The following is a 16,518-nucleotide window of genomic DNA, read 5'->3' on the forward strand; positions in this document are numbered from 1 at the left end:
TAAAGAAATTATTTTTAATGTCGAGATAAAATACATGCTATTCCTATTCATTTTTTTTTTTTTTTTTTTTTACTTAAAACTTATTTTCATGTATTTGAAAGAAATTTTGTATTATCAGCCGGAAAGCTCATCTGTTAAGCTGAATATTTTTCGTTGCAATTTCGCGTATACGAATATTTATCTCTGCGAAATTTACGTTGAAACAAATGAATAGCACGTGTCACTGCGAAATATATAATACGGGGGATACAAAATTATCTTGAAAGCTGCGAAATCCTCTGTTGACAAATTTAAATTCCACCTGTCTTTGATGAAAAATTATGCCAACGCTGTGTGTTTCTACACAGGTCGACGCGGACTTTACGGTCGAGAGGAGATTCATATGTCGCGGCCGATCCCGCGGGATGAATCTATCTTTGCAGGAGATATACATAGGTACACTCTCGGAACGTCGCGCGGAGTTTTACCGCTTTTCGCGTTTGCATGCAAATAGGACTCGCGAAATTGCGAAACGGCGATTACGCGCGAACGCGCGCGCGTGTTAATTCGCGGCCGATTGTCCCGTCACGAGCGATATATTCCACTGTATGCGCAACCACGACGAGAGACCTTTCCTGTTGACAACACTTGCAACACACACACACGGCGAGCGAGCGGTGCTCTCCTGTCATTGCAGCGGAACGCAATTAACGCGCCGGCCGGCTCCGACTTTATCGCGCGTAAACGCTCGGTCGCGTTTTTAATTGAATAAACGCGGCGACGTTTGATTAACGCGCAACGCGGAAATGCCGCGCGAGGAGACGGCTTCGGTCTAATAAAGATGGCAACACGCGCTATTTATCATATGTCACTCGCACGCTTTTGTCTGCGGCATCTCACCCGCACGCGGCTGTCACGCATTTTGTGTAAATAAATAAATGAATTTCCGCATCGTCAACTGGTTGGCGATATACATATATCAAGTTAATTCGGAATTTAATACATTAAATTACGAAATCGACTTTTAATATACCTATATAATTTTAGCTTTAAAATTTTTGTATTAAATAATGCAAGCGTAATAATAAAATTTACGCTGTGTTTATTTTATACAACGTGAAGGTAGCGTTCGAAAATTTGGATAAATTAATGTTTCTTTTAAATTTATTTACAGCTGATTTTTAAATTGACGTCTTTTAAAATAAAAATTTTTTATTTGAAAAAAATTTACTCAAATTTTCGAAAGTAATTAATTCGAAGTTGATTTGATAGTTTTACACGATATACATATATAAAGTTAATTTGGATTTAATGCATTGGTTTACAAAATCGACTTTTAATATATAATTTTACCTTTAAAAATTTTGTATTAAATAATGCAAGCGTAATAATAAAATTTGCGCTGTTTATTTTATACAACATATGTGAAAATAGCATTCAAAAATTTGGTTAAATTAATGTTTCTTTAAATTTATTTACAATTTATTTTTAAATTGACGTCCTTCAGAATTAAAATTTTATATTTGAAAAAAGAAATTAACTCAAATTTTCGAAAGTAATTCGAAGTTGATTTGGCAGCGTTACACAAATGTGTGATACATAGATACATATAAATCATTTTGGAGCGTAATGCAATTTAAGATTTAGAAATATAATTTTATATCTTAACATTAAATCTTAACAAGCTTATTTAAAAATAGGGGCAGTGAATTGCGTCTCCCTTAATTGTACATGCTATCTCCAGCGTAAAATATTCAACGTTTAACCGTTCCGATTCTCATCTCCTTTAATTATACAAATTGTCTCTCGCAAAACCCAGCATACTTGGGAAATTTTCATCAGATACGCAGGGAACTTTGGGATATCGCTCCGACAGCTATTCCGGCAACCTGACGTGACGTATCGCTACATGACTTGAAGCAGCAGGGGATGAGAAAATTCCGTACACCCTAGAAGGGTGGGACCCATCATCGAGTCAATAGGGCACGAATACAACTGTAGGGTGGACGTAATTTTGGGGAAGTTGAGTAATATAAATGTCGTGACGGAGACAAAAAGTGTGTCCATTACATTTCTATAACGCCCACGGTGTAATGGGAGTTTTACGGTGTGATACTTCCGGTTGTAGGGGAAAATGATGCTCCCCATCGTCATGTCCGGTCTCTTGAGACTGGTTTTATCATCGAAGAAGACAGAGACAAATGTATCACGCGCGAACGACGGAGAGAGTTATTATTTGCTGCCTCTTTTTCTCCGCGGTCGCGTATTTTGCGGCGAGACGGATTGGCGACGTCGTCCGCAGCTTTTTGCCCGTCGGAGGATCGTTTACAACGATCGCGCGTTTCATGAGTAAACGATGCCCCGCGACGCGGCGCGGCGGTGAAAACAAATCGACCGCGATGACAAACTGGACCCGTTAATAGTACACATTCTGTACTTTGTCGCGAATGTCGATACCCATTTAAAATCGAGGCTGAAATATAACCATAGAATTTATATCGATAGTAAGGATATGAATTAAACAACAACACACATCAAGACAATTTATTCTATTTTTTATAACATTTCGCTCTGTAATATTTATAGTTTATATAATAATTTGTATTATAATTTATATCAGTGTTTTTCAATATTGTGTATTTGAGTGCGCAAGTAGAGCGATGAATTAAAAGTAGCTTTAGCATAAAATTTATAATATATATTTTTATGTGTTTCTTCGATTCTATTTTCTATAACATTTCTTTGTAATATTTATAGTTTATATAATAATTTATATTATAATTTATATCAGTGTTTTTCAATATTGTGTATTTGAGTGCGCAAGTAGAGCGATGAATTAAAAGTAGCTTTAGCATAAAATTTATAATATATATCTTTATGTGTTTCTTCGATTCTATTTTCTATAACATTTCTTTGTAATATTTATAGTTTATATAATAATTTATATTATAATTTATATCAGTGTTTTTCAATATTGTGTATTTGAGAGCGCAAGTAGAGCGATGAATTAAAAGTAGCTTTAGCATAAAATTTATAATATATATCTTTATGTGTTTCTTCGATTTTATTTTTTATAACATTTCTCTGTAATATTTATAGTTTATATAATAATTTATATTATAATTTATATCAGTGTTTTTCAATATTGTGTATTTGAGAGCGCAAGTAGAGCGATGAATTAAAAGTAGCTTTAGCATAAAATTTATAATATATATCTTTATGTGTTTCTTTGATTTTATTTTCTATAACATTTCTTTGTAATATTTATAGTTTATATAATAATTTATATTATAATTTATATCAGTGTTTTTCAATATTGTGTATTTGAGAGCGCAAGTAGAGCGATGAATTAAAAGTAGCTTTAGCATAAAATTTATAATATATATCTTTATGTGTTTCTTCGATTATTTTAACATTTCTCTGTAATATTATAGTTTATATAATAATTTGTATTATAATTTATATCAGTGTTTTTCAATATTGTGTATTTGAGAGCGCAAGTAGAGCGATGAATTAAAAGTAGCTTTAGCATAAAATTTATAAAATATATCTTTATGTGATTCTTCGAGAGCTCCACTCCTATAGCACGATCTCGTATTCTTATACCGGTTTCGGTCGTATATCTTGTCGGTCTTCCAATTTTCATGCAAACGTAAATAAGATACGATGCACGCATGCATAAAAGAGTGATGGTCACGTTATTTCTTTTACGCAATTCAAACAACTGCGTCTGTCGGTTATTGACGATAAACGTCACAAATCCCGACGATTACGATCATTTGGAAAAACGTATGGAAATTACGCGTCCTGAAATTGCAAACAAACAAGAGAGTTTTCGCCGGATACTTTTCAATAATTGAAATAAAAATTATAAAAATGATGGAAAGAAAATTATATTCGACATCGGGGAAAGTGTGTGTGACGCTAGATATTTTATTTTCATCCGTTATTGTGCAGTTCAAAGTTATCGATCGCCTTTTTGCCAAACCGCGTACGTTCATGAACTCTTCTCGTCAGAGAAAGAGAGCGAAGAGTGAGAGAGAGAGAGAGAGAGAGAGACACAGGGGACTTCTTGTACCATCAACTTGGTTGCGGAAAATACAAGAGTTCCGACGATTGTGCCGAGCGAGAAAATCCAATAGCTCGGAAAAATCGGAAAGCCGCGTGGTTTTGTGGCGGAGAAAAGGCGCCGAATGATGTTTTTCACCCCGGGTGATGGAGCACTATGTCGCATCTCGCACCAACCCACGGGAAAATAGTATCACACACATACATTGTGATGGTAGAGAAAGAGCATTGTTATCGGAATAGAATTGGTCACACGCGAATCGAAGTCTTTAATTTTAATCGTCGGAATCATCATCGATTTTATATATCCGTTTATTAGATTTTTCTATTACCATTCTATTCGAATATATAAAAGAATTCTTTCATCAAAATTATTGTAAAACGTATATCTTGTGTTCAACGAAGAAAATTTTGAAATTAAACATCTGTGCAAAGATTTTTATAAAATAAAAGTCTATCTCTCCAAAATAAAATTAAACAAGAGATATAAAACATTGTTATTAAGAGAACTCCTCGTGTTCTATCGATATTAAATAATTATTATTACACAATTACGCGAATATACATATAATTTCGGGGTTTCGAACATTGAAAAATATATACCTGCTCCGGCATATATTTTCTTTATTCTCGTAAAATTCGCAGTCTCAGCCGCATTTTTCTCTAATAGCACGAGATCGTATCTTATCTCTTCCCTATTAGTGTCGCCACAATATCCCGGTCCGTCGTTCATTTTCAAAGAGAAATCAGGGCACGCTATATCGCACGCTAGAGTGGAGCTGGACGATAACACACGGATAGCTAGTAACAACAAGAGAGACCCGGCAGGAAGGGACGAGGGTTTGGAATTACGACTGTATATTAAGCACACAAGCGTACGGGGGTATGAATAGACCGACGGCATAGTCTATCTTAGCATTGTCGAAGCACACAAGAGATAAGAAGAGAACGCGACAGCAATATTACGGATCTCTTTCCTCGCCGCGAGATGAATATTCATCGTCTTTGTATGCATGTTAATATAAAGGAAAAAGAAAAGAGGCAGTTGCAATAAAGAACGAATTAAACGCTTGCACAGCGAGTATAAAATGTGAGAAAGTGTACTATAATGAAAGTATACGAAAGTACACAAACTAGTGAATATTATAAAGTAATAGTAACAAATATAACGAATGAAAATTTCTCTCGTTAAAATTTATTCAGTTTTATTCCAATCGTTAATTAAATTGTTAATTATTTAATATTTTAATAATTGAAATCAAACATTTACCGGTGGAATCATATTTTATGTTTTTGTGCTTTTATGCTTTTGTAGTTTATTGACGATTTACTTTATTGATTATTACGCTGCATTTAAGGATATAATATATTTGAATATAAAATGGAATATAAAATAAAATATTTAATATTGAATATTAAATTAATTATAAATGTTTAAAAAATGATTTAAAATACACATATCAATGTATATAATAAAGTATAAAACTTGGAACGAAAATTTATGATTATTAGCCATTTTTGAAAAATAAATCTCTGAATTTTTAGAAATTTAATTCTTTATAAATTTCTTTAAAGAATTTATTACATTTCGACTATATAATACAGCGCAAGGTCATTAAACTCGAAATTATAATTCAGACCCGAATATTCAACATCTATAAATACGAGAGCCAATAAACTGTAAACTATTAGCCATTTTCAATCGGCTGCGCAATAAAGCGCGCATGTCAGCTTAATCCTCTTACGTTCCACTTTCCGAACCGCAAGCGCAGCCAGTTTCCTCCTCGATCTCGCTCTATTGTGTGAAATTCAGAGATTGCGAGAGATTCGCCGCGATTCCAGAATCTCTGAACTCGCGCGGAAACGCTTCCCTCTAGTTTGTTTATCCCTCCGTGATAAATTCACCAATTAATTGATCATTCGAGAGATTAATCGTACAATTTGTATCAAGTGACGAAGCCGGAACGGATTGATAATGAAGGTCGAAAATTACTTTTCAACAAGGGAGTTAGTATAATAAAGATTGCGCCGCGGAACGATTGGGGGAACGAGTTAGCGTCGCGAGCCGATAAATCTGGCAACTCGTTAAACACCAGCCACTCGTGGTAGCTCCGAGCACATAAACTCGGATTAGTTTCGGTCGGCGTGGTGTAAGAGTAATCCCACCTGGTTTGATCCGATGGATTTCTGATGGTGATAGCGATTTCCCTGGCAACGTCATATCGGATTTGCCGCGCGTCTCGCTAATGAGCTATTAGCGCGCCGCCGACTTGTATAAATCAATGTCTCGAATATATTAAGTAACTCGCATTTGGAGCGAAACACAATTTTGTACCGTAAAATTATTTGACGTACGTCATCTCGCCAAGTTTTATTTTACCGTTTCTCTCTTTTCATTAATGCCATTATTTAGAATTGACATTTTCATTATTTAGTATCGAAAGATAAAATTCTTGGAAAATTAATTAGAAATAATATACTGATTTTTCTAAAATTATAGGTAATATTATTTTCGCACAAACGCCAGGACGATGAAAGAAGTATATAATTATTTGACGTACGTCATCTCGCCAAGTTTTATTTTACCGTTTCTCGCTTTTCATTAATGTCATTATTTAGAATTAACATTCTCATTATTTAGTTTCGAAATATTAAAATTCTTGGAAAATTAATTAGAAATAATATACTGATTTTTCTAAAATTAGGTAATATTATTTTTGCACAAACGCCAGGACGATGAAAGAAGTATATATAACACGAAATTGTGTCACGAAATTAGTGACATCTCGGTAAAAGTTGACAGTATAATTAACGCTAGAGAGAAAATTGTTTTCTCGGCAGTCGCGCATACGGCATTTTTAATTCACCATATCTTTAGGAACTTCCTTTTTATTTCGCCGAGCCCGACTCGTAACTCTCGCAAGAGGTATACAATACTATGGTATTATTACATTTTTCCACGAGCTTTCTTGCGATAAATTTTGCGACTCGCAGTGTTAATGGCTCCGCGCGATATTAGTTGAAAACTTTAGGACGAAACCGAGCGAAAGAGTTTGTGAAAAATATACGCATCTTTAGGATATATTTTATAAAATAATCATTTTTATCATCTTATAAGAGGGGAAGAAAACGCTTTAAAATTGCGTAAATTTAATTTTTATTTACTTGATTCGAATCTATCTTTATTTGCGCACAATTTTGCAGAAGACAATAAAATAATACAAATATTAATTTTCTCACATATTTTAAAATTATAATATACCTAATATATGTACATCACAAATATTCTCTTTCAATCTAAATTGAAAATAATTTAGCGTATAAAATAAAAATTGATATACATCAAAATCAATCAATTTAAAATAATTGAATCAATATCCAAAAATATATATTTTAATAAGAATTTATATTTTGCTGGTACAAATTGGTTATTTCTATTGACAAGTAATTTTTATTACAACAAATTATATTATTGATAGCACAATTTATACATATATATATATATATATATAATTTTATTTTGTCACTGATATAATCATTTTTTTACTACTGATTTTTAATTTATATTATATGTATGTACAAGACTATATATATATATATATATATATATATATACAGTCTTGTACATACATATAATATAAATTAAAAATTATACATATATATATATATATATATATGTATAAATTGTGCTATCAATAATATAATTTGTTATAATAAAAATTACTTGTCAATAGAAATAACCAATTTGTACCAGCAAAATATAAATTCTTATTAAAATATATATTTTTGGATATTGATTATCCAAATCATATGTAGTACATACATATAATATAAATGAAAAATCGGTAGTAAAAAAATGATTATATCAGTGACAAAATAAAATGAATAAAATCCGCCTCGTGAGTGAGAAATTTTCTGACCTTCTCGATTACCTACTCTGTTACAGAAGTCATCATCCCGGTCCAAGGGGTCGTCCCGAGGGTCCGCGAGGGTGATGCTCTTGGCGAGCGCGAGTGAGGAGTCCCGGGCGGCCTTTTCTCCCTTCGTGCCCATCAAGGGAGAAGGAGAGGGTCTGGGCAGCAGCAGTTGCAACCGAGGAAGCGGCGGCCAGCGCGGAGGAGCGCCTCCTGGTGCACGGCGGTGCTCCTCTAACGGCGGCTAGGAGGGAGTTATGGTGTCTCGTGCATGCAATGACTGTGGCCGCCGCAGCCGTGACACTGTGGCATCGTGCCCACCTCTACAAGGCGCTCGCCTGCATCGTCCTCGCCCTGATCGCCGTCCAGTATCTGCTTAGCGGCGGCGTGATCGATCGTCGCTCCATCGAAACCATTTTCACAATCAACGCGACCAGGTGAGTCTCCTTTACTGTCATTTTTGCCCTTTCGTTTCGACCGATTTAACTCAAATTATACAGGGTGTTTCAGAACTGACGGGCAAATTTTTAATGCCAGAGTCTCCTGGTAGAAAATAGCCTTTTGTGGAAATAAAATGTTAACAAAATCACATTTTTCGGTTAATTTCAGGTAGAGTTTACTTTAACAGAATTTTAATTTAAGACTCAGTTACGAAGATACATGATGGCAAAAATTGGGAACATACAAAAAATGATGACCTCCCTTTTTGCTGAGGAAAAATCGTCTCCAAATGATACCAGGAATTTGCCTTGAAATTTTGCCACCAGTTCTGAAACATATATAATCGATATAGAATTGATTAATTGAATGATGGAGATAATAAGTGATTTGTGCTCGAGTAAACAAATAGAGAGCCTTCGTTTTGTATTTCTCGCAATAAACCCGACTTCCATACATCTTCGGCGAAGCATTAAGCATCTATTTCAGCTTCGTGCCAACCTCAGCGCGTCCATGCACGTATCTTGCACGGAAACTGCGCGTCTCGAGATATACTCGCATATACAACTCGCGGAATCCGTTGTTTAAATTCCGCCCCGATGTATCTGTCACTCGCGTGTATTATCGCGAGGACGGAAGATGCACGCGTTTCTCCCCCGTAATTCCTCGCTAATTGCGAGTGTCGGATTCCCGGTTTAATAATTGGCCGTTATATCCATCGTTATTCATCGTCGCTCGCAAGTCCGTATTGTGTGTGTTGCGTGTCGTGAATTTACGAGATGCAAACGACAGGCTCTTGCGCACTGCTGTTGACGTCCTCGAACTTTCCACGGGCGAAACTTTCGCCGGATATTTAGCAGAAAATGTCTTATTCGCGATAATTGAGCTCGATTTATAGTCAACGTTATTGTTACGCCGGTAACGAATATTTGTTTGTAACGAAATAACTGTCATAGAAAGTTGCTCAAGTTTAATGCATCGGCGTATCTTTTATTTATATACGTATATATGTCGACAGCATTTAGAATTTACAGTCCAATTAAGAGTTGTTCTCTTATTAGCAAATAATATATATCAACGATGTATATCAGTAATTCAAATATAATATCAAAATAAAATATATTTGATTTATTAAAAATAATTTATAAGATGGAAACACATTTATATATAATTAATGTTATACATATTCATTGGTACCACAATAAAATTTATTATAACCACATCTTGTTATTTACCGAAATAATCGTCACAAATATCGACCAATGTTTTCTTTTATATATACATTATTTAACGTTAATTAAATCTAACTACAAAATAAATAAATATATATATATAGGTAAAATAAAATATCAAATAATTCGTAATTCATCAGAAGTATATAGTAAGAATTTCAAGTTGAATTCTTTTCAAAAGAAGGATTCTGCTTACGTGCTCCATTTTTCAATCAACACTCGGATAATTACGCAGTTTGCCATAGCTAGCAAAGCGCATTGGAAAGATAACGCTTAAAATGAAATTGAATAACGACGTAAAGCGAAAATATACGCCGCCGCAAAGCATCCGGATAAAAAGAGCGGATTGAATAACTCCCTTCTCGCAGCAGCGTTCAACCGACTCCATTATTCGCAAGCGAAATTTAATCGTTAAATCGTCCATCGCCGTCATAATTGCCCGTTCACCGTATTATTTAACCGGCTCGAGAGCTGTGGATGAAGCGCGAATTATGATCGAATTCTGCATTTTTTTCGCACTACACACACACACACTCATGGGGCTTGCTTATTATTATTATCACAAAAACCGCGGCCGTAATGTAATTTTCAATATTGTGATGGATACTTTGAGCACGTGCAGCCAACCATGTTAAGTAACATTGGTGCTAGATACGAGTAACGAACCGCGTAATCGCATTTGACTCGTTGCGAAATTATTCGTTGCCCCACGCTTTCCCTCTTGAAACCTTGTTAATAATTCGCAGCCACGTTATTGATTATCTCAATCAGTAGTCGCTTCGATAATTTTATACGAATCTATTAAAATATATAAAATTGAATTTTACTATATAATTTGCTAAAAATTTAATTTCCGTGGAAAAAACACCGTTGCATTTGTCCTAATTAAAATTTTACAAAATTTGGAAAAAAAATGAGGACTCTTACTAAGTAATATTTTTTACTATTTATCGAAAAAAAGAAAAGAAAACAAATTTGTCACGGTCATTAAGTCCACTGTTAAACGCTATGCGACTGTTATTTGATGCACTTACGATAAGCTACACTTTTGGAGATAATATCAATTCATTATGCTTGAATTTTGCGCGCAAGTTTGTATACCTCGTACACAAGGGTGAGGGATGTAACGTTATTATCCATACAGATTTTCATACATCACTGCATTTGTATGCGGCACGCGTAACTGTAGTAACCGTAGTGTAGCTTAAGATCGATCCTTATCTTTCGGGGGCTCACGGCAGACACACGGGAAATCTCATTACCCGGCTACGTAACGTGGCAAAGTGGCTGCTTAACGACGGCGCCGGTACACGCGCGATTTACGGAGCCCACGTAATGGGAAATAATCGGTCGCTCACGCTGCGAGAGACATAGAGTCGCTATCGATCGAGTACGTATGATGACGGTGAATTTAACGACGGGTGATTTTACACATTTTTACAAAAATATCAATCTTTCAAAAATGTAAAAAAATTATTCAAGTTAAAAATTGTGCACTTGCGAGATTTTTTCGTCTTCCAATATTTATAACTTGGAAATAGACGTCTCAAAATTTTGAAGATATTTATATTATATATATTTCTGATTATATATGTATATATAAAATTATTTAAATTTTCTGTAACTCAGAAATATCAATTTTAATGATAAATGAGATAAATAGACTTCAAGAAACCTTTTTGATATTTATTTCTCTTATATGTATATAATATGAAAGAGAGACAAATATAAAAGTCTTCTTTATTTTATAAAGTCTATATTTCGTACAAAATTTATTATTAAAGTTAACGTTGATAGTTCTGGGTGGTCACAGAGTATTTAAATATATTTTTTTTATATTTATATTAATATTTTTTTGCATTTTTTTCTCCCAAAATTTACATACGAGAGAGAGCACTCGCGAAAATATTATACACGAGGGACATCGAGGAATTTTGTGTGATTTTTTTTGGCGCGGCGCTTTTTCGCTGTCGTTTTTAATCTCTGCAATTATAGGCGCTTTTGGCGCTTACGCTCGGAGGCGAAATAAAAGGCACGTCTTGCCTTCGTGTTGCAACGACCGCGTTGTTATTATCACGAAGCAACACGCCAACAAACGTGCGACGGCCAAAGATTCTTTTGCACATTTCGCTAGCGTATAACGCGTTCTTTTACCAAATCAAGACAAAGCCTGGCTTTTTCAAAAAGAAAAACTTGTACTCTCGCACAATGCTGATAAGAGATATCGTTGGTCCATCTGACGTTTCCATCTGGAACTTTCTCTCACGTATAACTTTAAAGTTTCATGCAATTCTACGAAAGAAAAAGAATATAGTGGGGAAAAAATGCGATATAAATTTGTCAAAATTATATCTGACGGTTTACAGTTATATTTTTATACATTGTATAAATGTATCTATTTTTCCTGCATGGGAAATAATTCTTTCATATCTTAATTTTTTGAGAAAATTATAATCATATATCTAATCATATATCTAATTATAATATATCTAATCATAAATGTATCTTTTTCCTGGGAAATAATTCTTTCATATCTTAATTTTTGAGAAAATTATAATCATATATCTAATCATATATCTAATTATAATATATCTAATCATAAATGTATCTTTTTCCTGGGAAACAATTCTTTCATATCTTAATTTTTGAGAAAATTATAATCATATATATCCTTTTTTCATAGCGTTGTTTGAAATTTTGCGATCGATCTTTTCTTAACGAAAATGACGCAAGAGACCTACTTGCAGAATTATTAAATTACCTTCTCGACCCAATCTCATTCTATTAAAAAAATAACGAGCAGCTTGTTGGAAACAAGTACAGGAAAGATCTAGATCAATCAGGAAACTGTCGTGCTCGACTCTTGCTGCTAGTTAAGCTGCGATAAGAAATTTATAGCCCGTTATTTTCGCATTTGCCCTATTGGCCCTATAGAATATAATTTAAGGAGAGATAAATATATATATATATATATATATATATATTTTTTTTTTTTACACATCGTAGCGGCGCAACGCGGCGACGACTTAAACGCCGTCGCGCCGTATATCATCTCTGAAAATTGCATTCAATTAGCGCGTGCTGACTACTATGATATCCCTGGCAACAGTGTGGTTGCACGCTGCGCACACAATGCAAGGTGTGCGGGCTATTAATTTAAAATTTCGTAGTTGCCTCGGCCGCGACAATTTGTCACCTCTCTCTTCTCCCTCCCCTGTCCCTCTATCACAAGCCGAAAACTCGTTGCAGTTACACGATGATGCAGTTTACGCGCATTATGCGCTACCACTGCAGAACGCGCGATAAATAATAGCGCGTGACATTTTCGCTGATTATCGCGCGCGCGCGCGCGCGCACGTTTTGCGGCGATTCTTACGCTATTGATTAAGCCGCTGACAATTAAGGTCTCGTCGAAAAAGGGAAAACGGGGTCAACGACTTTTCGCTATCGCGCGCACGCGCGACCATACACTGAAAAAAAGATTTGTTAACTCGACTAAACCTTTTAACTAAATTACTATTTTGTTAATTGAACATATATTAGTATTTATGTCAAATATAGGTACGTTTTGTTAGATTTAATATGTTACATTTAATTTTAATATTTTTGTGTGTTCAATTAACAAAATAATATTTAGTTGTGAAAGGTTTAGTCAAGTTAACACATTTTTTTCAGGGTACATACACCGAAAAGAAATTTATTTAATTCGAATAAGTATTTATTTCAATACTGCCAAATGAATCAATTATTTGAAACTAATAATATTTATTTGATATAAGAAAATTATTTTCAAAACAAATAAATATTTGTTTCAAATAAATGATTCATTTGGCAGTATTGAACTAAATATGTATTAATTTAGTCATTTTTTTCAGTGTACGAGACAATTGCACATTTTTTAAAATTCAAACTGTAAAAGGATTATTTCGGAAAGACAAAATAGACACCCTACATTATAAAGTGTGACTGTAAAATATTATAATTTCACGAAGCTTATATATCGCAATATTTTTTGTGAGTATGTTTCGTCGCGCAATTTTTCTATGACGTTTCTAACTTATTGAAGAAAGCAATTGCAATTTTTGGTAGCACGGATTATTTATTTTTTATTATCGCAAGAGTTTTACTTTTTATTTTTTATAAGTATATTTATCCATTAAAATTATGAGAATTATTTTTATGATTAAAAATTTAAATACATATATATGTGTTTTTTTTCTTTTTCTCGCTCTATAAAGAATGAAAAGAAAATACATCGATGTCTCGCGAGCTTGAAACGCCCGGTATAATTGACTTGTTCAATTTGCGATGTATATTCTCGATATGTAGTAAACTATATACGCATACGATCGCGATCGAGTGCAGGAGTCGCAATCGCTGCTACAAATCAAGCCGTTAGATGTTTTGGTGCGACGTCGCATTAGTGAGCTGTATCATTACGTCAGTGATGCTATCTGTCTGATGCAATATCTCATCAAATCGCTCTAATGGAACAGGCGCATCGTTACATTGGGAGGGTCTCGTTTAAATGGCAATATTTATTTATATTTAATAAAAGTGCGATTCATATATTTATATATTTAATTCTATATTTTCAAAAGATTATTATGTATCTAAAATTTCTAGGTATATTTTTAATTTAGAAGAAGGAAAAAAATGCAAATATTTAAAATTAAATAAAATGTTAAATATTTAAAATAAATAAAACGTAATATTTTGGAAAATGTTAAGAATCTTGATTTGCTTTGCAAGCTTGAGAAGCTGCGTTAGATAATCCGACAATGCAAATGCATGTCTCGACCTTTCAGCGAGCATTATAAATTATTAGCGGAACGACGTATTTTGTGTATGTATATACATATATATATGGACATTGCAGCTACAGTATAGTGAACGATACTGGATATTCCATGGTTTTTACTTTTTTATTCCTTGATAGATTGATTTTTCTCGAACGAAACGAATTTACTTTCGATATCCGAGAGAAAAATGCGATTACCTTTCTTCTCAAGTACTAAGTACATCTTCACGTCATAGTTCCCGTATTAGACGCGAATACTTTGGGGAACCGGGAGTCCAGAATATTCTTCGACAAATTTCTAACCGAATTACAGGAGCGTATAGTCCCGTCGCGACGTCGAATTTAACTGTCTTGATCGTCCGTGTTATATCGCCATCGAAGAATATCATACATCGGATCAGACATGTTCCGCTACGTGACTTTTCTTCGAGACGCGACATTTCCGAACCCCATCACGCTTAGGTCTAAATGAAAATTGCAAATGTTAACATTTGTATTATCGTTGTTATTGATAGATATGATAGGTTTTTCAAGAGAGATTGAACATATTGAATTAAAATTAACATCAAGCTTTTCGTAAAATATTTCAAACAAACGGGTTATTTTCGAATTAAGTTCCAAAAATATGGATGATGAACGCAAGAAATTTTGTCTTTTTAATTAATTTAATTAGTTGTAATTGATGTTCATTAAATTAGACGAAATATTAATTATACATTGGATAATATTGCGAAGGAATTTATCTGTACAAAATTCAGTTTGTAGAATGTTGCGCTTGTAATAAAAATATGTATCTTCTTTGTAACTCTTCTTTCGCGAGATATTGAGTCCTGCACTTTATCATGTCCTATTAACCCTATTATGCCTCAAATTACTTGTTTGAGATAGATTGTAGACGCTATTGCGAACATTGACACGTTGCCATCGAAGGTTCGACGAGTTATTATCCTCGTTCTTCTCATTTTTCTTCGACAAGAAAAGTCCATAGATTTCAATATATATAAAAATGATACTCTTATAAAAAAATTATATATTTCTTTATTAGTATTTTTTTTTAATTAAAAAATAAGAGTTTTTCATGTGTGCGTATGAAAAAAGTTATGACGTGTACTTAAAGTTCACTTGGCGCGCCCAGAAACATCGTTTTCTTTTTCCAGTCTATATTGCTACTACCCCTACTCTTCTTTGAAACTCTACTTTGCAACGAGTTCGAGTATACGGTCTTCTCAAACTTTTAACGGACATTTCCATCCGCGACGTTCCTGATCGATGAGAAATTTCGTCGTTCTTTGACGACCCCCAGGGCGTCTCTCGAAGAGAACCTTCTGATCCTATATTCCTTCCTTTCTTCCTTCAATTTCTTCGCCGCACTTCGACATTAAAGATGCATCGTCAAAATTTCTTCGCTTCGATATTGCTCCAAATTACACAAAATCGAAATTATCCGATAAGAACGGAAATTTCCCCGATACGCGGTAGATTTTATTGAAGACACTGTTCCGCTCTTATCGGATATTCTGTCAATCGTAAGTGCCTCGATGGAGTGCTTCGATTGACGATTTATTTCCTTAGAAAAGTTTGATGGCAAATCGCCAATGTGTGTCAAATTTTTTCCCTTCTTATATCTTCATCATTAAATATACCACTATAATTATTTCGGAAACAAGCTTTCAAAATATCTGAAATTCAGTTAATTTGACAATTAATATACATAGTTAATAATAATTTTACTTTTTTTATAAATTGAGATAACATATGTTAAGAAATTGAAAAACCCAACTTTATTAAATATTTTATTATAATTAATATTTATTATAATATATTATTATAATATATATTATTATATATATTTATTATATATAATATATTATTATAATATTAATATTAATTTATGAAATAAATCACTTTCATAATTTTTTGTATTCCGATTAAATTAGAGATGTAGCATAATATTAGTACGAGTCTCGCTGGTCATCGCACGTTTTTATTCTTATCGCTCCCATTCTGCAAATTCCGGTCGTTTCTCGTCGCCAGACGATAACCAGTCGTGTCGATCGCTTTTAGAAGCCCTGTCACGTACGTTGAA

At 33.8% G+C, this 16,518-nt stretch overlaps 1 protein-coding gene across 3 annotated transcripts in view; it reads left to right on the forward strand.

Annotated features, from left to right (window-relative positions):
• The window catches only part of LOC114929941 (beta-1,4-N-acetylgalactosaminyltransferase bre-4), a 109,396-nt gene that overhangs the window by 69,428 nt on the left and 23,450 nt on the right, over positions 1–16,518 (forward strand). For all 3 annotated transcript variants that reach the window (XM_029301670.2, XM_029301662.2, XM_029301678.2), the window contains exon 3: positions 7,994–8,398. In XM_029301670.2, the coding sequence (XP_029157503.1) occupies positions 8,238–8,398 (161 nt within the window). In that variant the 5' untranslated portion in view covers positions 7,994–8,237. The remainder of the gene's footprint in view (positions 1–7,993; positions 8,399–16,518) is intronic.

Source organism: Nylanderia fulva, unplaced genomic scaffold, assembly GCF_048542155.1.
Source record: "Nylanderia fulva isolate GAGA-0341 unplaced genomic scaffold, ASM4854215v1 Scaffold38, whole genome shotgun sequence".
Taxonomy (NCBI): domain Eukaryota; kingdom Metazoa; phylum Arthropoda; class Insecta; order Hymenoptera; family Formicidae; genus Nylanderia; species Nylanderia fulva.